At 36.6% G+C, this 26,266-nt stretch overlaps 1 protein-coding gene across 1 annotated transcript in view; it reads left to right on the top strand.

The window, feature by feature from the left end:
* LRP1B (LDL receptor related protein 1B) overlaps window positions 1-26,266 on the top strand; it is a 1,816,022-nt gene that overhangs the window by 650,138 nt on the left and 1,139,618 nt on the right. Inside the window, exon 3 of the mRNA XM_036254023.1 lies at window positions 3,970-4,107. Within this exon, the coding sequence (XP_036109916.1) occupies window positions 3,970-4,107 (138 nt within the window). The remainder of the gene's footprint in view (window positions 1-3,969; window positions 4,108-26,266) is intronic.

The following is a 26,266-nucleotide window of genomic DNA, read 5'->3' as shown; positions in this document are numbered from 1 at the left end:
ACACAGAAATTATTTCATGTGAATAAGCTTACTATTAGATTGAGTATACATGTATCTTTAGAGATTGTGATTCATATTCCTGTATCTTCAAGTGTATTTATAGAGACTGAGAAATTATATCAATTAATATTGTTTTATTTAAACGTTGAAACTCATAAATCCAATCTTAATTTTCCATGAAATACTATTAATCTCTCTAACTATTTTTCTTCTTAAAATAGTCTGTCAAGTGAAATAGTTCACATGTAAAAGTAAATTGTGCTTAAAAAGGAGAACAGGGTCTTAGAAAATAAAGATGTTATAGGAAAGTTGAATTATTTCTGTAAATGTAATAGGTTTAATGTTAATGAGATGTACACTATTAAGTATCTTTATGTTACATACTAATTTCCCCAAACAACATGTAGTAAATAATGTCTCACATGATCTACAGTTTTTATAAGTGGCATATATTGCTCTATTTTGATTTCTCAGCTGTGAGAAGAATAATAGATGATAAAATGCAGTATTTCCATATACATCATTGCATAGGAATTACCTGTTGCCTTTTAAAAGATGATTGTCCATATTTCCTGAAAACTGAATCTGATTGTGTGAAAAATTTTTCTTTAAAAAATATATATAAACATAAAGATAGAAAGATGAAGCGTTTGCATTCAAATTCATGATGCTCCAGAAGTCATAATGTATTACTTAGTTATAATGGCACTAAAAATGTTTAAAATTACTTTAGGGAAATTAATTTTTAAGGCAATTGCTAGGAATTCTTAGAATTCATAAGATCTTCAATTTAATAACTAGAAAATTTCCACAGGAGACAATATTGAAAAGCTAAATATTGTAAGGTTATGTCAGATTGCGTCTTCTCGCCATTTACAGGATATAGAGTAAGAGAGCCCCATATGATAACAGTGACTGCTGCACAAATAAAGACTGGAAATGAGAACGGATTGGTCCCCAAAGCGAGAGTACAATAAATGTTCCTATTACCTGGCTTCTGGGAGAATTTTAGTTGAGGCAGTCATTACTGTTGCTCACACTGACCCATCTCTATTCCTATTTTCCAGAAAGAACAACCAAACACTGGTTTTAGCAGAATTTTCCCACTGAAGTGTCCTAGCACTGGTCAAAGGGGTTTCAGAAATTGATTCTCTTAATTATGAGGTTAATTGCTAAGGCCTGAAAAACCTCTCCAACTGATTTCTGCTATTTACTTTAGTGTAATTTGCCAATACCATCCTAGTCTTATGTGCTTCAATATAAAAATTTGGGGAGAGCTGGTTAAGGCACAAGCCATCAAACCATGGCACAGCTGTCTTACTGATTTATCCAGTGTGGATGGAAATCAAGATGAAAGAATATCACAGATGGCCCTGACCATTGTGGCTGGGCTGGTTGGGCATAGCCCCATGCCCCAAAAGGTTGCTGGTTCAATTCCAGATCAGGTCACATGCCCAGGTTGCAGACTTCATCCCCAGTAGGGGCATTCAATGTTTTACTCTAACATAAATGTTTCTCTCCCTCTCTCCCTCCCTCTCCCTTCCTCTGTCTGTAAAATCAAAACATATCCTCAGGTGAGGATTAAAAAAAAAAAAAAAAAAGACTTTCACTTTTATCATTATGAATTGGATTTCAATTTGTGTATTTGTACTTTAGTTATACAGGGAAACAAATACTTATTTTTTTAAGATATTGATACTCAAGTTACAAAGACACGTTATAGCAAAATGAGTTGTGTAGCAAAACTCAGCCTTTTACAGCAGTGATTGTGTAAATATAAATGAAAAAATATAGAGATACCCGTTAGTGGCAACACTTCAGCTAGTGAAGCTACATCATAGAAATGTGTCTACATCCCTCAAACACAAAAGGTTGAAAGCTGTTTTACCATCAAACACAATCACATATCCCTGCAATGCATGGTTGATAAGGCATCTCAAAACCACACATCTTATTTCTGACAACTCCAGCATAATTTATTTTTTCTTGTGTAATACTTTTGTAATTCTTTTTTCTTCATCTTCTAATTCTTCTGCTATTCTCATACCTTTGCACATCCTAGAATATATTAGATTGACCTTTTCAATATTTTTGAGCTTTGTTTTGTTTTGTTTTCTTTTTTTTCTCTTTTGGGGGCTTACAAAAAAAAAAAATACTTATGAGGTGCAAGTGTTTACCAAAAGACAACTCGCCTTCTTGGAACATTCTTAATTTGACTATGATAATAGCAAAGATTTAGTGCTTGGCAAGAGAAATGCTAGGAGCTTTTGATATCATCCTCACAACAACCAGGTGAAGCACCGGGGAGGGTATATGCCTTGCTCCAGTTACTCAGTTTACAAGGGGTGGGACCAGGAATTGGACCCAAGAATCTGGCTCCCGAGTCTGTCAGCCTCTCCACTACACTGCATTTATTTACATGATTAACACATGTCGAATTTGAATTTCTCCTCTGAGCCTGCATCTCACAGTGCTCAGTGCTTTGCTATCGATAACTTTTGACATTCACAACAACCCCATTAAGCAGGGGTTGTTGACTCAGTTGATAGGTCCATTTACAGATGAGAAACGTAATGCTTAGTTGATTAAATTAATCGCCCATGGGAATTGCTAGGACTGTATGTAGTTAAAACCTAACTGTGACTGGGTATGGAATGAGTTGTTACCATAATCAGTGTCAGATTAATACGTAATTGTAGTCATATTGGTATGACTGCATTTGGGTTTAGGAGAGCTGGGCAGGATTCAGAATAATTATGGGGAATTTAGGGAGTGCCTACGGAAGAAACCTAGATGGGATTTGGAAATAATATATCAGAAATTTAGATACAATATAAGACTTTGATGTTGGATGAAGATTTGGAATTGGTGACCTTAGAGAAAAGACTGTGCATTCTGACTTGAATATATCTTTAAATGCACCAAGGGTGACCATACAAAGTGCAGTTACCAGCAGCAGGTGAACTCAGGAGTATACCCTGTGCATCATCACATCCTCACTTGTCAGCAAATGTGATTGCTTTATAGCTGCTCAGTGACTCCTTTCTAAAACAACAGAATCCATATATAATAAGTACATAACTAGGTAGTCTTCGTATTCCTACTGAAGAGAATAAAAATAAAATAAGCCCGGCTGATGTGGCTCGGTGGTTGAGCATCGACCCATACACCAAGAGGTCACTGGTTTGATTCTGGCCAAGGCACATGTCCAGGTTGTGGGCCAAATCCCCAGTGGGGGGCATGCAGGAGGCGGCCAATCATTGTTCTCTCTCATCGATGTTCTCTCTTACAGATGTTTCCATCTCTCTCCCTCGCCCTTCCTCTCCCTCTAAAATCAATAAAGAAAACAGCTTTTTTAAAATAAAATAACATTTAAGTTTTCACAAATATGTTTAAATTTTACAAAAATGCTTTTGTTTTTGTTACTTGATGTAATTCTAATAAGAACCCTGCCAAGAAGTTGTCATTATTCGTATTTCACAGTTGGAGAAATTAAGATTTACAGGTTTAAGTGCCTCGTCCACTCTTCTAAGGACAAAAGACAGAACAATGACTCAAAGTTTTCAATCATGATACTTGAAGGGTTGAAAGAATATTTGTGTTTTTTATGAATTCTTTGAGAACAACGCACAATGTTTTATTTTTTTATGCAGCTTTTTAAAGTAAGTTTTTTAATCACAGAGGCTAATTTCAATGTCTATTGGAAACAGAGTTGGCCTCTGGTATGATTTTTATAGTTTTGTTTTGTAAATTAATTTTAGTAATTTCTTGTGCTTAACAATTTTAGTATCATTTTAAAAAGTGAAGACATTAGTCTGGGGAAGGCAAGAGGGGGTTAGGAGAGGAAAGGAAGGGGTCAATAAGGAAATAGGGGGACGTCTGTAATACTTTCAACAATAATAAAATAATAATAAGTTTAAAAAGCAAAGATAATCCACACCAATCTGATCCTTTTAACATTTGTTTCAGGTCCCGAAGAGGTAGAAATCAAGTGTCCCTTGAATCACATGGCTTGTCTTGGGGCCAACAGATGTGTTCATTTGTCCCAGCTGTGCGACGGTGTCTCGGACTGCTCCGATGGGTTTGACGAAGGAGCCCATTGCCGGGGTGAGTCCTTCTGCGTAACAACGCAACTGAAATATTAAGTGTTTCACAGTTTTAATGAAAGTTCAAAGAAAACCTATAACCTGATTTTTCTTTCAACCATAACAATATCAGTTATTGGGAAAACATATTTTATTGCACACATACTCAATATGCATTTCAAAGCTTCAACTCTTGTGCTTTACTGGGGGGAAAATATGCCTTAGAAAAAGTAACGCACTTGGACTTTGAAGTTGGGATCTTAAATGATTATGTACTTCATAGAAAAGAATACTTTCGAGCAAAGAAGAAATAAAAAGTCTCTGTCACAGTTGATTGATATTATACAGTGGTATATGCTTGTGTCTCTGAACCTTTGCTTAAACAAAAAGTATTTGAAGTAAACCCTCAACAACAAATATGTTACTAGGTTGTGTTCTTGGGATAATTTTCCTGAATATCATTTCTATGAAGTTATACTAACTTTCTTGTAATTAAAATTGATTAATTAATTAATTCACTACTAAATGTTACAGTGGTCAAGGATTTGCCTATATATTAATAATAGGAGGATAAATCATACACATCTCAGAGCTAATGAAAACTTAATTGTAAATGGCACATTTTAGTAACACTGGTTAGAGAGTGGGAATGAAATGTGAGACAAAGAAATGGAAAAAGTCGAGGATTAAAATCTGGAAACAAAATCAAGGTATTAATCAAGCGAATCAGGCCGCCAGAGGGAGCCAGGGAAAAAGCAACGGAACCACAGGGTTCAAATTCGAGCTGCGTAACACAAAGGATGCTTATTGAAGCTGATGTCAGACAAACCTGTGCTTCATGGTGAGGACAGTCAGGCAATAAGGAGTAGAAGGAACTGTAGAAACTCCAAATGCATGTCTGGTCTGCGGGCAGATTCATACATACTAACTGCTGCCTGTGGTCACCAAAAGTTCCAATTTTTCAGCAGGAGCTCAGCATCTGTATATGTTTAAAATGTTCAACCTCAGCTACTGCTCTTTAAAATATTGTAGTCCACAATGTACAGGCCAAACCAGAGGCCGGACAGGGCTTGCTGGCTGCCAATCTCCCAACTCTGAGCTGAAGGAAACTGAATTCAAGATCAGGGAAGGAGAGGTACATTGTTAAAAAGAGTAGCCCTGGCCAGTTTGGCTCAGCGGTAAGAGCGCCCGCCCGCGACCGAAGAGTCCCGGCTTGGTTCTTGCTAAGGGCATGTACCTTGGTTGCAGTTTGTCCCCGGCCCCGGTTGGGGTTGTGTGGGTGGCAACAACTCGATGTATCTCTCTCACATCAATGTTTCTCAAAAAATGTCCTCGATTGAGGAGGAAAAAAAAGAGTAAATCTTAGAGAGGTAATCAAGTGGTGAGGATATCTGGAGACCACAGATCAGTTGGGTCCCCTAGGTCTTTCTCCTCTTTCTAAAGAGTCGTATAGTTACTCTGGTCTGTGGGAAGATTCCAACTGAGAAGTTAAAGATCTTTTCCTTTTGACTGAGTCCACTTTCCCACCTTCAGTTTTTCTTCCAATTTTGAGTTATACCTAATAAAAAAAAAATTTTTTTTAAAGATATAATTAGACACTAGCCTATCAAGTCTCTAAGGAACTTTCTCATCTAATATAGACATATAATAAAGAAAAGAAAGTGATTAATCAAGCATTGCATTCATCTTTAGAAATGTGTTTCCTTTGCAGAATAGTTCTGTCTAAATCACTTCTCTTTCCAAGTCTTCCTTTTGGTTTTGTTCTAAGCACATACTCTAATTTAAGCGATTATACATGATGCCTAAGATATGATTCAAAGATTTATATATTTTTTTTCTAATAAAGAATTCACACTTGGTTGTAAATTTGTATCCTTTATGAAAATTAATAGGGGGAAATGTTTAACATTTTGGAAGTGATATTCGAGTCTTGGGAATGGTTTCTTATCAACTAAATTGTTTTCTGAATGTTTCCTAGAAAAATCAATTTCTCCCTGGTGAGGGTAATAAAAAATATCTATTATTAATGATTTTCTATGACACTGATATTTTAATCTCCATAATTTAGCTCCACTTGAAGAAAAAAATTGATTTTTGTATAAGGGTATACTTATATATAGGGATGTACTTATAAAAGTTTTATAATAAGAATGTTCAAAATCACCACATTATATTTTAGAAAATTGTATCTCTTCCTACATTGTATTTTATATTGGTTGTAATATCACTATATCTAAATTTCATGAGCAATGAAAACACATTTTATACAGTACAAGGTTTCTCAACACAGAATATTTTCACAAAAGTCCTTGTAACCATACAAAGAATGCGGGAAGAACTGAACACAGGTCAACTAATAGAGACCAGATTGACTGAGATGTGTCAAGACACCATTTTAAAATTTATATGTGTAAGATAATTCATTATGTTAGCACTGAAAGTGGCTGTGAGCAAGAGAAGCCCTCTTTTATTCACAACCTTAGTTAGGTCACAACTGTAGTAGAAAATGGTCATGCAAGGGAACGACAGTCTCTGTAGTACTGTCTGCTCTTACCCTGTTAAAAGAATATGGGAACTCTTCCGGTCCCTCAAAAGGGATTCTATCTCCTGCGTCTCTAGAAAAAATAATAATGTAATCTTATGGGGTTAATTTCCAGCAAACTACCGATCTCCTTGTGCATATAAGGGATAAAGTGTGTGAAGAGTTTACTAAAACTGGTTAGGGAATAAAACTCTCTGACATCTGGAGAGGTCACCCCACAAGCACACAGATATGCACATACTGTTCTTTTATGATTTCTCTGTTTTCTGTTCTGAACCTTTTCCTACATAATTCTGAATGTGTAATATATTTAATTGGTGTAATTGATCAGGACCCTAAAGAAAAATAAAATTCTCATATCTGTCATCTAACTCCTTGAAATATGTGTATTAAGAATTTTTTTTAAATTCCACTTGATTATTTTACTTTACTTGCCAGCTGGGATATAATTTTCCTAGTATGTGAAATTACATTTTTCTCCATCCATCCACAATTGGTTCTGATGCATTTATTTTAGATTCCCATAATTTTAATGTATTTATTCTAACATATGTATTTTAGATATCAACTTGTTTCTTCTTTTATATTACTATTCATAAAACTAAAGTCAAATGAGAAAGTGGTGAAAAATCCTGGAGGTAATTTACAAATTAGAGCTTTTCTCAAAACGGATCAAGATAAATGACAGCCTTTATTATTCGCAGTGACTCAACACAGGAAAATTAATAATCCTTAACATTTTTTGTTTAAACTTCATGTATTTTAAATAATTAAAAAGATGAATCTAGCCCAATTAATTAGATTTAATTAATTGATTTGAGAAAATTGAATACAATTAATAAGAGTTAGAAATTAAATCTTAGCTCAAATATTCAGGAATCCTTTTTAATTTTTTTTTCCAGAAAGGAAATACTTTATTTCCTTTGGTGGTGGTTTGAGTCATTACAACAATGAGTTTATAACATTAATGCACAGCTTCCAAGAAGGAAGGAAAGAAAGAAGCTGGTAAAGCTGGTGAAGAAGACAAATGTATTTGGACCACTTCATTGCTGTTTTTACTTGTGCCCTTCTATATCAGCAGATCTTGTTCTGTTCCCAATTTAAAAGTTCCCATTGAAAAATATTGCCGATCTCTTTCTAAATTAAAGTGAGCTTCTCCAGCGAGAGTAGGGAATTTCAGTATGCAGAGTCCAAAAACAAAGGTATGGAGGAGAAATACAGTTGCAGGCAGTGTTATATAGAAAGTGCATCTATCAGCAACACAAAGCGTAAACACCCGGAGGGAACCTTCACCAGTGTGTACTCGAGTTACTAGGAACACTGATAAACCTAGAGCTAAAAACAAACAATTGGAATTAGCCCAGAGGACCTGCATTTGTGTGCTCTGACTACTTTTTTAAAAATTTATCTCTATTTGTGAAAGTATTACAGATGTCTCTCTCTTTTTTTTTTTTTTTTCCTATTGACACCCTCCTCCCTGCTCCCACCAACCCCCTCGCCTTCACCATACCGTTGTCTGAATCCATCGGTTATGTATATATGCATACAAGTCATTTAGTTTATGTCTCCCCCCACCCCCTTGCCTCTGAGGTTTGTCAGTCTGTTGGCTCTAACTACTTTTTATTACTAAAGTTTCTGTAACTTCAGAGTAGATCCTGTTATATTCTTTTCCTTGTGTTGAGGTATGCTAAGGTGATCAGATGGTCTCAAATCTATCTCAACTCTCAGAGATTGGTTTAAGTAATAGAATTAGTTTAATGAAAGGCCATCATCCTTAACACTGTTGCTTTTACAAACAAATTAATGCTTCTCTGAAGCAAAGCCAAAATTTCTAGAAAGAATAGGTCTTTTACAACTATATCCTCCCCTTTGCAAGGCTATTAAAGATAGTGTTTATGTTAGCCCTGGCCAGTTTGGCTCAGCGGTTAAAGCGTCGGCCTGCGGTCCGGAGAGACCCGGGTTCGGTTCCTGCTAAGGGCACGTACTTCGGTTGCAGTTTGTCCCCGGCCCTGGTTGGTCGTGCGGGTGGCAGCCACTCGATGTGTCCCTTCACGTCGATGTTTCTCTCTCTCTCTCTCCCTTCCTCTCTCTCCCGCCCACTCTATCTGTACAAAAAATGGAAAAATATCCTCGGGTGAGGATAAAAAAAAAAAAAAGATAGTGTTTATGTTAGCAAAAGACACTATATAAAATTAGGTTAGTGTAGTACTAGAAAACTATACTAAATAGTTTTCTATACTATATATATATATACACACACACACACACACATGCCTAAGTATGTGTGTGTGTGTATGTATAAGTATGTATATTCATTTTTCAATCTTAGATTTATAAACTTTAATTAGAAATATGCTATTGTATAGATATCTGACTTCTTAACCCTGACCCATCAGATGTAAATGCTAAATTAATTCTGCTTAAGAGACTTGAAATTTAGGTTTCAAAGTTTGTGCGTATACATTGACTTCTAGAAATAGCTGTCTAGGTAACTGAATACTTGTGTGTAAAAGATGCAAAGTCCTTTGGCTCTATATCATAGTTCAGCATTCAAAGGATAATCTCAAACAATTTATTACGTATTGGAAGTGAATCTTTTTGTAGTGGATTTATATCTTTGATTAATGTTAATGTAATATAAAATAGTCTTGTTTGGTCCCAAACAAAAGTATTTTAAGAATAACTGGAAACAAGAAAATTTTGTAAATATAAAATAATGGTGTTTACACATACTAGTAGCTTAAAATGATCAAACATTGAAGGATCTAATTCAAGAAAAAAGATATTCTTTGTTAAAAGACCATCTCACATTCTGTATCTACCTCTCTTTTTAGCAGTTTCTAATTTACATTACTTTTATATTTTTTAATTTAATCGTTTCTGTGGTGAGAATCCTGGTCCATTACATATCTTCACTTATTGCTGAACTGTATTCTATTTTCAGTTGATTTCAATTTTTAAGTAGATCACAGTTCACACCCCAAGAGAATATTTAATCTGTTTGTCTAACATCTGTAGGAGAAGGATAGCAATTGCTTTGATATAGAGCTTTACTCCTCGGTTCAAACAACTCCTGTTGTACCCTGTTTCTCAAACATACCAACCTTCTAGGTAGAGGCCTGTGTGAAACCACAAAAAGCTAAAGAACTCAGATTCCCCACCCACAGTAATCTCTCCTTACCAGGAGACACTTGTTAATAGTCCCACCACTTTTTGAATTGTTAATTTATATCTATATTCATGGGCACTGGGCCTCATCACTGATCTGTATCTTTTCTTCACCCCCCTCTTCCTGATATAATAAAAATACAAAGAAGAGGTTGTAAGTAATCATAATAAGTATGAGATCAAACTTATTGTTTTTTCATGTGTTAATAGAAACACATAAAGTTTTCTCTATATTCAATTCAGTCATTAACTTCAGTAAACTTTTATTGAGCATGGACAGAGTTTCAGACACTTACCTAAGCACTGAGAATATGGAAATCCTCTTCTCTGCCTTAGTGAAATCCACATGTCATAATAGATGTAGGTAAAAATTGCTAAGGAAGAATAAAATAAAGAGCATATAATTTTGCTTGAGGGAATGCAGAAAAATTGCCCAAGATAGCTTACAGTTAATATCTGTCTCACTCTAAGAGTTGGGTAGGCAAATGAAGAAAGGACGAATGTCTCAAAAATAGGGAGCTATATACACACGGGCACAAGTGCACAAGAAAACATTGTATGCTCAAGAGAGCTCTGAATTCTTTGGTAACGTTGAAGCAAAGAATCCTGATTAAACACAGATGAGTTTGGAGCGAAATAAACAAACAAACAAACAAACAAACAAACTTGGTATTAAACATAGAGTTGTTACATTACAATAAGGATGCAGTATGACCCACTTAAAATGCATTGCAAAAAAAAAAAACTGTAAAGAGAGAGTGAAAAATGATCCCAGAATCTATTTTCAATATAAGAATACTGTATGATCTTGTTTAATGATTAAACATATGAAAACTAGAATTTTTGCACGTAGCGGGTTATGTGATTTATTCTTGGGAGGTAAGAACGAGTATTCTTATCATTATAAAGCTTTGAGCTAAACAGCCATCTCTTCCTGCACATCGATCAGCTCCCCAAACAAAGCATGTTAGGTGTTATCCTCTAATGTATCACTTGGATGTGGTTCATGTAAGTGAATGTCAAAGTAGATGACATGGAGAGCCGTATCAAGTGAATTTCTCATCAGATGAAACTTAGGAATTTGGAAGGTATATTTACTATTTTAGGCAACCAGACTCCCATCTTTAGCAAGCTACTGAAATGCCACCTTTCTCGATGCCTACATTTTAGCCTCTCACACCTTAACTTTAAAAAATATATGACTGTTTCAATGTATTCAAAAGTATAAATTACAACAGTCATTCAGCTCTCTACTGAGCCCAAATGTTGGATCATTATTTGGTTTTTGACACAAGCAGCTTGATATTTAAAAATATAAGGAATTTCAAGTAGCTGAGGTTAACAGAATCCCTGGGAGTCACACAAAAATGCAGTTTGAGAGCAAGGGGTGAACACAATGACCTTGAGTTTTCACTTTGACTACTGGTTCCTTCCCATGTCAACTCAGAACAGTGCATAAAAGTCTGGTGTTTCAGCATCCTTTCTGACCCATTCTTTTTTTTTATCCTCACCCGAGGACATTTTTCCATTTTTTGTTCAGGCAGAGTGGAGGGAGAGAGAGGAAGAGAGAGAGAAAGAGAAACATCGATGTGATGAGTGGCTGCCACCCGCACAACCGACCAGGGCCAGGGACAAACCGCAACCGAGGTACGCGCCCTCAGCGGGAACCGAACCTGGGTCTCTCAGGACCGCAGGCCGACGCTCTAACCGCTGAACCAAACCGGCCAGGGCCTGACCCATTCTTAAAGCAGCAAGATGGCATGCAGAAAATCAACTGAAAACATTCTCAAACAACTACATGTTCCCTGTCAGTATTAAATGATTGAGCAGAAAAAATGTGCTGAGTGAACAAAAGCTGAAATATTCTATAATAAACTAGTAATAATCTATTAACTTTATCCTCTTGAAAAAAATTAGCACCATCACCTGATGAGGGAAAGAAAATGGAGAAGTTCATTTTAAGTCTTTGAAATGGATCTGCACTGGTAAAAATTGAAAGTCAATAAAATAAATAAATAACTCATTAGGATTCAACCTTTATAATGGGATCTGGAAGGAATAAGGAAAGATTTCTCAATAAACTCAATGGAGAAAGTTTGAATTTTAAAGGAAAAAAAAGCAACACAATCCCATTCCAATTCCAATGAATAGTAACCATAAATAGTTGAAAAATGTGAGATTTGTCAAACTCAATCTGGAATTCTGTAGTCTTACAGAACTCTTTAGAGGGGGATTTCTTGAGATGTTCACGCCTTTCAGGCAGTGTTTTCAATTCTAGACATCTAATGTGTTCGAAATTGCAGGAAAGAAAAGCACTACTTCTGCCTTTTCTCCAGCCCACTGTTATAACTTGTAAGGTGAACCTTATTCCGCTGAAGTGCATGTATATTTGTGCCATCCTAATTCACTAGCTCAAAGTACTAAACAATCTTCAGGAAAACAAAAGAGATATGAAACTGGTGGTTTCCCAGCTCCCCATAATTAGTCCCATCATAATCAAATCAAACAATTATTAATTTTTCATTCATGGAGAGATAGAGAGACATATTTGTATATATTTTATGTTTCTTCAAACCTTTCTACATATATTTGCTTATTTGAGTTTAGACACAAGAAACTCATTACAGACTAATTTTTGAGGGACAGTACATCCCCCAGTACATTTACATTAGCTGATAATTTGCATCTTAAATCTACATTAGGTTGGAGATTAAGAGAAAATGTAAGATCAAATAGTTGACCTCTCTCTGGCACAGGGACTGGAGAATCATTCCTGATAATCTTAGGTTGTGGGAACCCCGAGATGCCAACCAAAGTGAGATCACTCTGCTCACAGAGCTTTCTCTGAAACAGGTCAGTGTTACTGTGAGCCAAGGTTTGAGTGTCAGATACAAGAAGAATGGGAAGGACAAGCCCTAAGGAGCACTTCTCAGTTCCATTAGCTGAAACGTGTGCTGTGTTCTCATTCAGACTACAGGTACAAAACCAATTGGGAATGCCAAGAAAAAAATCTATACCATTCAATAAATGGCGCAGAGTACTATCCAATATTTTCAGAGCAGAAACACTAAGAACCTGAATTGTCTAATTTTTATTTAGGTCAATTAGGTATTACTGAAGCGGTCTCAAAGAAGTTTGGAGAGAAATTAATAGGTATGAAATGCTCTTCTATCTAAATAGCTAAATAGTTAATAGTTACTATACACAAATTGTATGTAAAATTTATTTTATGCAAATTATAGATAAAAATTTGTTTTTGTATGTATTCTATTAGATTTTCCTACTGTATATGCAGCTGAAATGATTATTTCAAAAATTTAAAAAACAAACAAAACATATTTTGCCTGGTCTGTGTGGCTCAGTGGTTGAGCACAACCCATGCACCAAGAGGTCACTGGTTTGATTCCTAGTCAGGGCACATGCCCAGGTTGTGGGCCAAATCCCCAGTGGGGGGCATGCAGGAGGCAGCCAATCAATGTTCTCTCTCATTAATGTTTCTATGTCTCTCTCCCTCTCCCTTCCTCTCCCTGTAAAATCAATTAAAAAAAAGAAATGTCTATCCTTTAAAAACAAAATAGTTTTAGGCCTTTCATCTGTATTTTGATTTATATGTTCCCATTTTCAAAACCAGTGTAAGGTGATGTTTCTACTAGTCACGTTCTTACTTTGAGTACAGCACCCTATTCTCAGACCACTGACTTCCAGCTCCTTTTCGTAAGTCAGGTTTGTATCCCACTCACTTAAATTAATTACTCAAAACAAAATGTGCAGAACTGAGAGACATGTTTGGGTCAAAGCCTAGTAATCTCGCCTAACACAGTGCGACTTCTCTTTTGAGATGTACTTGTCAATGCAAATGTGTCTTGGTTTTGTTCATCCTTTTTCTTCCTGGGGATACATCTTATCCTAGATCGGGAACACTTAAATTCTTCACATTTAACTTCTACCTGGGTCACTTCACTACAAGGACTCAATCAACTAGGCAGAGAGACAAACACACAGAGTGATACACTGCAACAGTGCGTGGGCCTCTCATGCAGTAACTCATGGGGTGAAGTGTACCACACTGTGTGCAGAGATTATTGGCCTCATACAATGTGCTCTTTGTCAGGAAGATTCACTCTTACATTTTGCCTAACGTAATTTTCTCCTTTCAGTTATGTTTCTTCTTATTTACCAGTAATACCTGCAGTATGCAGAAGGAAAGCAAAGGTATCCTCAATGACTACATCTACAAATAGAGAAGCAGCAATAACTTTCTCTTCGTATGAAACTGAATTGTAGAATAATAGGGCCAGAAGGGACTTTCAGAGGTTATCAAGTCCATCCATCTGCCTTTAGGCTGGACTGAACCCAAATTTGCCTAGACAGATTGCTATCTAACCAATTTGGAAGGCCTCCAGGGAGAGAGATTCTAACAACCATGTTTAGTAAGGCAGTCAGTGCTGAGCAATTTGCATTCTGAGCAAATGCTTGCATATTGTACAAAATTCTCCATGCCCTGGCAGTTTTTAGTTGTTTTCCTCCAACGGATTCTGTTTTCCTGTAGTTTAATCATGTTTTTCTTCCACTTCTCCAGGTAGCCTTGATTTTTCAAATCTCAAACGTTATAAACCACCTCTCCCAACGAAGATGCAGGTCAATGGTGGGACTAGCATCCACTGTAATCAACTGCCCCAGCTGTGAACTCCCATGCCTTCTCTTTGCATATTTTCTTACAGGTTAGCATTGCCATGTGCACTCATGCTGTATCAGTTAGCAGTTATCCTTGGCTGTGAATAACAGATCTTTAAAAGACTTTGAAAAATAGAAGTTTATTTTTCTGCCATGTAAAAAAAAAAAAAAATCCAGAGATAGAGAGATATTCCAAGGTAGATATGATTATTTCATGATGATTTTATAGATGCCTCTGTTTCTGTTTGGCCACCTGTCAGTTGCTTTGCATCCTCTAGGTAAGCTAGTGGTCACAATGGCCACTGTGTTTCCAAATAGTACCTCCCCATCCTAGGAGGAAGGAAAAGAAACAAAGTGTCTCTATGAAGCAAGTAAACCTCTTTCCTAAGGTACTTTCCAGAAGCTAAACTCCAAAATTTATATCATCATACTATTGGCCAGAATTTCAACACTCAGCCATACTCATTTGCATGAAAGGCTGGGAGATGTAGTTTTCTAAGTGTACAAACACTGTTTCAATAAAATAAGACTTGGACAAGGGGATAATGGATATTTGGCAGAAACTAGAAGTTTATTCTATATGTGCTTCAGTAGAGCAATTAAACGGTTGATTGTGCACCAGATAGGTGTTACAGTTGTATTGTGTTTGATAAATGTTACAAAAGGTTTCTGAAGGATAGAGAAAGCTGGTCATTAACCTGCTCTATGGCTTTGAAAACCAGTAAAATGAGATGTTTGGACAATAAACTAAGCTTCATTCCAGATATAAAGCTATATAAATTTTTTAAAAAGATTCAGTACACCTGGGAAGTATAAGAGAAAGGTCAAGTCGTGCTGCAGCAAACCGTTACCAAATGTCCAGACTGAATGTCCACAGAGGAGAGGCCCCGGGGAGCCTGGAAGGGTTGGCTGCTGCCTTGGAAAAAAGGAAAAAAACAAACAAACAAACAGATAAATGTGGTTTATTGGAGGAAGATTTGCTCTCTCCCTCTCCCTCTCTTTCTCCTATTCTGTCTTATTTCTTTTTTCACCTTTTTACTTCATTATTTCTTTCTTCCTCTACTGCTTTCCTGACTCCCTGCCCCATATACCATACTTTTTCAGTCTGTATTTTACATTTTTAGTCCTTCAAATTTAGGCTTAAACTTGAAGCTTTTTAATAACTGTGAATTTCAAAATCTTTGCTATCATTTTACATCTCGGCTTAACCAAACATATTTTAATCATTAATTTTTATTGTGGTTTGTCATCATGTATACATTTTTGTATAATTTAATATGTGGAGAAAGCTAAATAATATTATATTACTTTGTTATCTTATTCTCTTTCTGATGGTAAAATTCCTGTTGATTTATTTTGTTTCCCGATTCTACCAACAATCTCCAATCAATCAAATATATACCAAATATTTTATTTTATTTCTGTTTACTTTTATTTGGAAGGGTCCTTTAATTAGTTTTCCTTTAAATTCCAAATTTTATCAGGATTAATTCAGCTACTTTTTATACTTGCAAATAAATTTAAATCTGTGAAATAACATTTAAGAAAGACATTTTTACCACATGATTCTAGAGAATAAGTAGCCATTTTATAGGCACTCATAAAATGTTTATAGAGAATAAACAAAATATTGATTAATTTTAAATGTATATAATATATTTAAAATATATTTAATAAAATATGGAGAGAGAGGGTGAAAGAGAGGAATAGAGAGAGTCGGAGAGAGAATACACAGTATAATAATAACTTGATACCAATTGCATTAGGTCTAAAATTGAAATTCTGGATGTCTAAGTAAGAGAAGAGTAAGATGAAGAAATTTACATGCTGTGCTAAGGGGAATGAAAGTCAGAGAATAATATTGGTGGTTGTAACAAATTCACTATACACATAGCTCATCTGGTTTTTTCTTCTCTTTTTAAAAGGGTCTTTTATCCATTTTGAGTTTATTCTTGTGTAGGGTGTAAGATGATGGTCTAGTTTCATTTTTCTGCATGTATCTGTCCAATTTTCCCAACACCATTTATTAACTAGCCTGTCCTTACTCCACTTATGCTCTTGCCACCTTTGTCAAATATTAATTGAGCATATTGCCTTGGGTCCATTTCAGGGTTCTCTGTTCTGTTCCACTGGTCTATATGCCTGTTCTTGTGCCAGTACCAGGCTGTTTTGATTACAGTGGCTTTGTAGTATAACCAGAAATATGGTAATGTGATCCCTCCAACTTTCTTCTTCTTTTTCAAAATTGCTGTGGCTATTCGAGATCTTTTTTGGTTCCATATGAAGTACTTGTTCTAATTCTGTGAAGTATGCCGTTGGTATTTTGATGGGGACTGCATTGAATCTATAGATTGCTTTGGGTAGTATGGACATTATAATGATGTTAATTCTTCCAATCCATGAACAAGGTATGTGCTTCCACTTTTTTATATCTTCCTCTATTTCTTTTTTCAATGACCTGTAGTTTTCTGTGAATAGGTTATTCATTTCTTTGGTTAAGTTTATTCCTAGGTATCTTAATTTTTTGCTGCAATAGTAAACGGGATTGTCTTCTTAGTTTCTCTTTCTGCGAGTTCATCATTGGTGTATAAGAATGCCATTTATTTCTTGACGTTAATTTTGTATCCTGCTACTTTTCCAAATTCATTTATTAAGTCTAGTAAATTTTTCATGGAGTCTTTGGGGATTTCTACCTATAGTATCATGTCATCTGCAAATAATGACAGTTTCACTTCCTCCTTTCCAATTTAGATCCCTTTTATTTTTTCTTTCTATCTGATTGCTGTGGCCAAGACTTCCAGTGCTATGTTAAATAAGAGTGGTGAAAGTGGGCATCCTTGCCTTGTTCCTGTTCCTAAGTAAAATGCTTTTAGTTTTTGCCCATTGAGTATGATGTTGGCTGTAGGTCTTTCATATATGGCCTTTATTATGTCTAGATATGATCCCTCTATTCTCACATTGCTGAGCGTTTTTATCAGAAATGGATGCTGGATTTTGTCTAAGGATTTTTCGGCATCTATTGATATGATCATGTGGTTTTTATTCTTCATTTAATTTATGTGGTGTATCACGTTTATTGATTTGCGAATATTGTACCAGCCTTGCATCCCTGGGATGAATCCCACTTGGTCATGGTGGATAATTTTTTTGGTGTATTGCTGGATCCGATTTGCTAGAATTTTGTTCAGGATTTTGGCATCTATGTTCATCAGGGATATTGGCCTGTAGTTTTCTTTCTTTGTAGTGTCTTTTTCTGGTTTTGGAATTAGAATTACGCTGGCTTTATAAAACAAGTTTGGAAGTCTTCCTTCTTCTTGAATTTTTTGAAATAGTTTGAGGAGAATGGGTTTTCGTTCTTCTTTGACTGTTTGGTAAACTCCCCCGTGAAGCCATCCGGGCCTGGGCTTTTGTTCGCTGGGAGAGTCTTGATTACATCTTCAATTTCTTCTGTTGTTATTGTTTTGTTCAAGTTTTCTATCTCTTCCTGGTCCAGTTTTGGAAGACTATGTGTTTCTAGAAATTTGTCCATTTCACTTAGATTGTCGAATTTGTTGCCATATAATTGTTCATAGTAGTTGTTAACGATGTTTTGTATATCTGTGGTATCAGTTGCTACCTCTCCTTTTTCATTTCTGATTTTGTGTATTTGGGTTCTCTCTCTTTGTTTTGTGGTGAGTCTAGCTAAGCTTCCATCAGTGTTGTTTATCTTTTCGAAAAACCAGCTCTTTGTTTCATTGATTCTTTGAATTGTTTTTTGGACTCTATGTCATTTATTTCTGCTCTGATCTTTACTATTTCCTTCCTTCTACTTGCTCTGGGGTTTTCTTTTTGTTTGCTCTCTAGTTCTTTAAGTTGTGAGATTAGACAGTCTATTAAAGATTTTTCTTGTTTTTTGAGGTAGGCCTGTAGTGCTATGAACTTCCTTCTCAGAACTGCTTTCACTGCATCCCATAGATTTTGTGTTGTTGTGTCTTCATTTTCATTGGTTTCCATAAAGTTTTTTATTTCTTCCTTGGTCTCCTCGGTAACACATTCATTGTTTAATAACATGCTATTTAGCTTCCATGTGTTCAAATGTCTTTGTATGTTCTTCTTGCAATTGATTTCTAGTTTCATGCCATTGTGATCTGAGAAGATGCTTGATATGATTTCAGTCTTATTGAACTTATAGAGACTTAGTTTGTGCCCTAACATGTGGTCTATCTTTGAGAATGTCCCATGTGCACTTGAGAAGAATGTGAATTCTGTAGTTTTGGGGTGTAATTCTCTGTAGATATCTATTAAACCCATTTGGTATAGTGCTTCATTTAGAGTCTCTGTTTCCTTGCTAATTTTTTGTCTAGAGGATCTATCCAGTGATGTCAGCAGGATGTTGAAGTCCCCTGCTATGATTGTATTGCTATTGATTTCTCCTTTGAAGTCCTCCAGAAGGTTTTTAATATATTTTGGTGCTCCTTTATTGGGTGCATATATGTTTATCAAGGTTATATCTTCCTGTTGGATAGATCCTTTCCATATTATGTAGTGGCCTTCTTTGTCTCTAGTTATGGCCTTCATTTTGAAATCTATTTTATCACATATGAGTATTGCTACACCAGCTTTTTTTTTCCTTTCTGTTTGCTTGGAAGATTTTTTTCCATCCCTTCACCTTCAACCTACGTGAGTCTTTTGTTGTGAGGTGGGTCTCTTGTAAACAACATATAGATGAGTCATGCTTTCTTATCCAATCAGCTACTCTGTGTCTTTTTATGGGAGCATTCAGTCCATTTACATTTAAGGTGATTATTGATATGTACTTATTTATTGTCATTTTTGTTTAGTGTGGTTCTATTTTTCTTCCTATTTCTCCTGCTAATTACAGCAGTCCTTTTAACATTTCTTGCAGTGTTGGTTTGGTGCTAATGTATTCCCTTAGCCTTTTTTTGTCTGGGAAGCTCTTTATTTGACCTTCTATTTTTAATGATAGCCTTACTTGGGTAGAGTAGTTTTGGATTCAGATTCTTGTTTTTCATGACTTTCATTACCTCATGGCATTCCCTTCTGGCCTGTAGTGTTTCTGTTGAGAAGTCAGCTGAGAGCCTTATGCGGTTTCCTTTGTAGATAAACTGTTGCTTCTCTTTGCTGCTTTTAGGATTCTCTCTTTGTCTTTAATTTTTGGCATTTTGATTACTATGTGTCTTGGTGTGGGCTTGTTTGGGTTCTTTTTACTTGGGGCTGTCTGTGCTTCTTGAACTTGAATACCTTCTTCCTTCACCAAATTAGGGAAATTTTCTGTCACTATTTCTTCAAATATATTCTCTAACCATTGCTCATTTTCTTCTTCTTTGGGGACTCCTATGATATGAATGTTATATGTTTCCAGTTCTTTCACAGTTCTCTTAAGCTGTTTTCCTGTTTTTTAACCATTTTTTCCTTTTGTTTTTCTGACTGGTTGATTTTTTCTACCCTATCATCTAATTCACTGATCTGATCCTCAGCTTCCTCTACTCTGTTATTTAGACTTTCCAATGTGTTTTTTTATTTCTGATATGTCATTCTTCATTTCTTCTTAGTGGTTTATAATTTCCACCTGGTTGATTTTCAACATTTCTATGTCTTTACTCATGGTGCTCATGTCCTTTCACATGCTGTTGAGCTTCCTCAGGATCATGGTTCTGAATTCTAATTCTGTTAACTTACTTAACTGCACCTCATTTATCTCATCTTCAGTAGAGGTCTCTTGTTCTTTCATTTGGCTTTTGTTTCTGTTTTTCACCATTTTGGCTATCACAGTGGGCTTTGGAGTCTGCCAAATTTTCCCTGTGGGTGTTGGTGTTCTGCTGTTTGAGGCTCCCTCTCCTGGGTTTGGATGAGGCAGGGAGGACCCACTTTAAACTCCACTCTCAAGTCTTAGCTTTCCTGGTTAGAGTTGCTAGCCCAGGGAATGGTAGTTATCCTCTAGTATTTTTGCCTGGAGGCTATTAGTAGTAGTCACCTGAAGAACCTTGGTTTCTGAGTTGACTGAAAAACTCCCTCAGGTGCTCAGTATAAGAGCATTTCCTGAGGGTGGGGCAGATGTTGGTTGTTAATGGGCCTCAATTAGCAATTAATGGCCATGGGTGGGGTTGATTCTCCGAGGGAGGGGCCGCTGTCTCTCCCCAGGGCCCTGGGAAGGAGTAAGATGACCACAGTCCTGCATGGCTGCACTCAGCAAAAGCTCTGAGCACCCTCCAAATTCCGAGTGTCCCCACACAGTTCCAGTCCAGTCTGCCCTCCCTCTGCTGGAGCCCAAGGTGAGTGGCTGCTGCCAATTTAGCCTCTGTCCGGGCTCTGTGCTGTGGAGCTGCCTGGGACTTTAACCCGAGGGGGCAGCTCCCAGCCAAGGGCGTAGCACCCAGCTGAGGCCACTGGTCCCAGCAGAGGGTGTAGCACCCAGCCAAGGTCACAGGACCCAGCTGAGGGCGCAGCACCCAGCCGAGGCAGCTGCAGGTCCCTGCTGAGGCAACTGCTTGTCCCAGCCGAGGCCACAGGACCCTGGTGAGGACACAGCCTCCAGGCGCGGCCGCTGGACGCAGCTTCCAGCCAAGTCTGCTGGTCCCAGCCCAGGTTGCTGCGGACCGTGGGCTCCTGGCCCCTCTCGCGTCCTCGCAAGCCTACCAGCCTACCCTGGTTATGTGGTCCTCCAAGCTGCCTTTTAGTTGCCCCTTCCTGACGATTTGTCCTTATTTTCATTGCAATTCCAGTTTGGTCCTGGGAGATGGTCTGTGAAGTTTCTATTCACTCCACCACCATTTTTTTCCCCAACAATTCATGTCTTTTAGGAACCTGGAGTTGAGACAAACGTTATCAAATTATAGTCAGCAATCTCTGCCAGACTAGAATTACTATATTTCTATTTTATACATTGCACTGGATTTCATAGCCCCTAAAGACAACTTGAAACACATATATTCAAACATAGATTTTTTAATTATTAATACATAATTATTTTTTTTCTGAAATAGAAATAATTACTATGGGTGAATGACATAGAAGTCTTACTTTAATAGAATCTAGACACAGAGATATTCTTTATTATTGTCAATGACTATTTTTATTTGTTCCTGTGCTAAAATATTCATGCTAAGGTTTTTTTCTAGTTGATTATTGGATGGATTTTTCTTCCTAAATTTAGTTCAGCATATATATTTCTTTCTCTTCAACAGTTTTTTCTGTCTTTGGGTGCCATTGTTTTATTTTGGACATGAATAACATTTCCCAAAGCAAATATAAATATTTCCAATATATTAAATTATAGTATATTTTTTTGTTATTCAAGTACATATTGGATATATAATCACTCTTTTGAAGAGGCAGTTAGCACTTAATTCAGTGTCTTGGCAGTGGTATAACTTTTTGGATATTTGGTTTTAATTTATTACATGTAATCAATGTACTATGTGTCTCAAAAGGACCAATACTGATATAAACAGGAACTGCCCAAGGGTTTTTGGTGTATGTTTACATTTATGACTTTAGAATATGAAAGGGTCATCTAATTATTTTTATGAGGTCAAGGAAAGGTATTTACTTACTATTTACTCAGTTTTGCTTGGTATTCAGCTCTATTTCAATCTAAATAAATTCACAATTAAAAAATTGTGTCAGAAGGGTTTTCTGGCTCTTTAAAAAGAAATTACAACATATGTTTTTGTCATAGATGTAAATTTCTGTGAATATTTAGGATCATATTTCATGCTGTAATCGCTATTTTAAATCATATTAGTTGTTTGTTCACTTTTCAATTGGACAAATGATTTGCTTTTGTTGGCTTTAAACAACTAGTTACTACTGATATACTGTAGTAACAAATAAGGCATGAAACAAAACTGAAACATTCTTTTTTGATATGTTAGAGACTACTTTACTTGAGGAATATAAAGGAAGAATGAAGTACTTTCATCTGCTCTTACTGTAAAATATATGTGAATTAAGATTAAGTATGAAGTTGTAATCGAACCAATATGTTTAAAAATCAAATACAGTGCTGCCAGTGTGGCGCAGTGATTGAGCGTCGACCCATGCACCAAGAGGTCGCTGTTTGATTCCCAGTCAGGATACATGGCTAGGTTGTGGGCCAGATCCCCAGTGGGGGTCATGCAGGAGGTGGCCAATCAATATTCTCTCTCATCAATGTTTCTGTCTCTCTCTCCCTCTCCTTCCTTTCTCTCTAAAATCAATAAAGGAAAAACAATTTTTAAAGATCAAATACATGTTTGGCTTTAGGTACTGTTAGAATTAAATTATAATTATTTTAAAATACCTTCGTGGAGGTCTAATTTAGGAATATAGAGCAGATGAGGTACCATTAGTGCAATCACAATGAATGGAATAGACAAGGAACTAAAATGAAAGATGTACAGATGGATGATCTAGCAGATAAAAGACAAAACATCCTATGCTTGAGAGAAGGCTTTGCTGGGGGAGGGGGTGTTGATTTATACAAACTTATTAAAACAGATTTGAAACCTAATGCTTTGGTCCTGGAAACTATGAGGTTTCACTGAGGTTAACAGCCAAATGGCAGAAAAATGGTATAAAATGAACATTACATTTTTGAGTATGCATGCAGTAGATTAAGCTGGAGTAAGTAGAGAAAAAAAAATAGTTTTGTAGAGGGTAATTTCCAAAGTTGAGTCAATGTCAACTATTTTATATGATGACAAAGAAGTATTCACTTTAATATTTTTGTCACCTTTGTAGTTAAATGATGAAAACCATGTCTAAGTTGAAATGAGCTAAATTGGTTATGGGGAAGGTAGGATTGTGCTTTCCAAAAGCAGGGCTGAGAGGGTGGAGGGACATGGAAGAAATACATTATTTGAAAATACTTATTTGATTTAAAAGCATGCTCAGCAACTGTTGCATAGGTCAGTTATCTTCTTGGTTGTTAGAGTTTCAGAGACTTGTTTTCTTCAGAGTTGCATATTTATGCTAGTGAATAAATATTTGCTGAAATTCCTATACCGACCAGTCACTGTGCTGGGCTCTGGGGCTATGCAGATGACCCTTAGCCTTAGGGGTTCCCATCTTTGTGTGTGTATACAACTCTTTAGCAGGTCATTGTAAACTAATGTGGTTAGAGCACTGATAGGAATGTATTATTGCCTTTATAGAAGCTACCATTGGACCTGAAACTCAAATTCCCTAGAACAGTGATTTTCAACATTTTTCACCTCATGGCACATATAAACTAGTTACTAAAATTCTGCAGCACACCAAAAAAATATATATATCATATTTTTTGCCAATCTGACAAAAAAACAGGTATGATTTTGATTCATTCACACTGGATGGCTATTGTGTTGATTGTTGTCATTTATTTATTTGAAAATCTAAAGGAAAAGAGGTCAGGTCCCTGACTAAATAGTCAAGTGTTGCATGTTTTAAAAATTATTGCAGCACATCAGTTGAAAATCACTGCCCTAGAGGAATATTGCTGTGGATCAATTATAAGTATATATATCACTGAGAGGGGACCTGGTTAGAATAAACTAAATTTACTTTGAGTCACATTATTTGTGTTTTTTTTATTTGTTTGTTTGTTTATCTCTAGGTAAGAAATAATCAAGAAGTCCATTGAAAAGTTTTCCAAGTGTACTTTTAAGTGTCTTTCATTTGCAATTGTTTATAATACTTTCACATGCCAATTAAAAAGAAAAGGTTTATTGGCTCAGATAACTTAATTTTGAGCCCCACTCAATGGTCCTATCAACTTCACAATTAAATCCTCACTACTCCAAGTCCAAGGGATATAGAACTATTTTTGCCAATATTTTCAATCAATGTCTTGGGCATAAACTTTAGTAGCTTCTCCTTTGTGCCTTCCATAATACTCACTAGGAATTAATTGGAAGTGCCACAGCTCTCTACCCCTCACCTTTCTGTCTTGAGCCCACCAGTACTTATTCTGATGTCTTTTTCCACATGTGTGGCCATCACCACGTAACTATAATAATAAAATAAGGCTCTCATTTTGTCTTCTGTTCCCAGTCTTCCGATGTGCCCTCTGAAACTCGCAATTCACCATCTGCAGGACACCCTACATACTCAAAGATTCCATCAGCTTCTTGATAAAGAACACCTGGAATTTCTGATTCCCTTGCAGATCTCTTGAATTAAAACTGTTTTACCCCAACAATTCTCCTACCACTGCACCCAAAGTTGGCGTAACCTGCTCCCTCCTCTTTATAGCTGCATGCAGACCATTTTCCTTCCTCCCTAAAAATGTCCAGCTTTCTAGCTCAGGCCATTAGATTAGTTTATTCACTACTCTTCATTGCTGTTAGTATCTACTGACACCCAGGTCATTCCCTCTTCTCTCAGCAATTGTAGCTCTGTCTCTCCAATACTACTTCTGTCTGAATTCTTGGCAAATTTAATATACTTTGAGATATTGTTTATATTATCTTGACCTCTCAATTTCCTTAGCTAACATCAATTAGTCACACCAATTGCCATTCTCTGGAATCTATACTTTGCCATTGGTAATCATTACAAGCTGTCTGTCATCTCAGTTTTTTTTTATCCTCACCCAAGGATATTTTTCCATTTTTTGTACAGATAGAGTGGGAGGGAGAGAGAGGAAGGAAAAGAGAGAGAAACATCGACGTGAAGGGACACATCAAGTGGCTGCCACCCGCACGACCAACCAGGGCCGGGGACAAACTGCAACCGAAGTACGTGCCCTTAGCGGAACCGAGCCCGGGGCCTCTCCGGACCGCAGGCCGACGCTCTAACCGCTGAGCCAAACTGGCCAGGGCGTGTCATCTCAGTTTTATGCAGCCCTCTCTTTGACCTCAGCAACTACCTTTCTAAATTACTACCTATAGTAACTCTTATTACCTCTAGTACTTCTCCCCCCAAAATCCATTAAAAGATTATATTCATTTACACTCTCAACTTTCCACAGGTTTAGAAACCCTTGATGCATTTGCTGTCCTCCTAATTCTATTTCATGCTCTATCATTTATTCATCCCACAGCTTAGTAACTCAGCTCCCTAGCTATTCTCTTGTTCCCTCCCAACAGGCAGAGCTATAGACAGCCCTAGTTAAATCCAGCCCTGACCTTTGCCTGTGCAACGGAACCTGCCTGGAAAGAACAAATAGCCACGCTTGACTGGTTTCACTTACAATTCATGACCATAAACCTCAGCCACAGCCTTACTGTTATCAGTCAATCATATATTTTCAGTTCACTTACTCTCCTTGAAGTCAAACTTGTATCTTGTTATTTTTTTTTTCAAAATCAAAATTTTCTACCCATTCTCACTCTCAGTTAATAATTTTACTTCCCATGGGGCTGAGAAAACTGAAAAAATCTCAGAAAATATTTACACTGACTTCCATCACTACACACACACACATATATATATATTGGGGGGGGGGGGGTCTGCACTTACCTGCTCTTCCTTCTGACCTGTTGCTATAAATGAACTGTCCATAGTTTCATCTGAAGCCAGTAGAAGGTCCCATGTCTTCTGAACTAGTCAAATACATTGCTTCAATGCCCTCTTCTCTCTCCTACGTAACCCTTTATCACTTTGAATGGATGACTTTTTATAAACGTATGATCTAATATTATATTTTCCATCTTAAACATTTTTTTTTTACTTCATTTCTCCTGCCATCTACTGTGCTATTTCGTCACTTCTCCTCTGTTCATTGTCTCAGTTTCTCCTACGCTCATTCTCTGTTTAACATACTGCAGTTTTCACGTCCACCACGCCACTGCAGCTGTTGTCATCAAGGTCACCAATGACCTCTGTAATGGCATGG

Source organism: Molossus molossus, unplaced genomic scaffold (assembly GCF_014108415.1).
Source record: "Molossus molossus isolate mMolMol1 unplaced genomic scaffold, mMolMol1.p scaffold_m16_p_11, whole genome shotgun sequence".
NCBI lineage: Eukaryota > Metazoa > Chordata > Mammalia > Chiroptera > Molossidae > Molossus > Molossus molossus.
The sequence above is the reverse complement of the archived record's forward strand: the minus strand, read 5'-3'. Positions and strand labels throughout refer to the sequence as shown.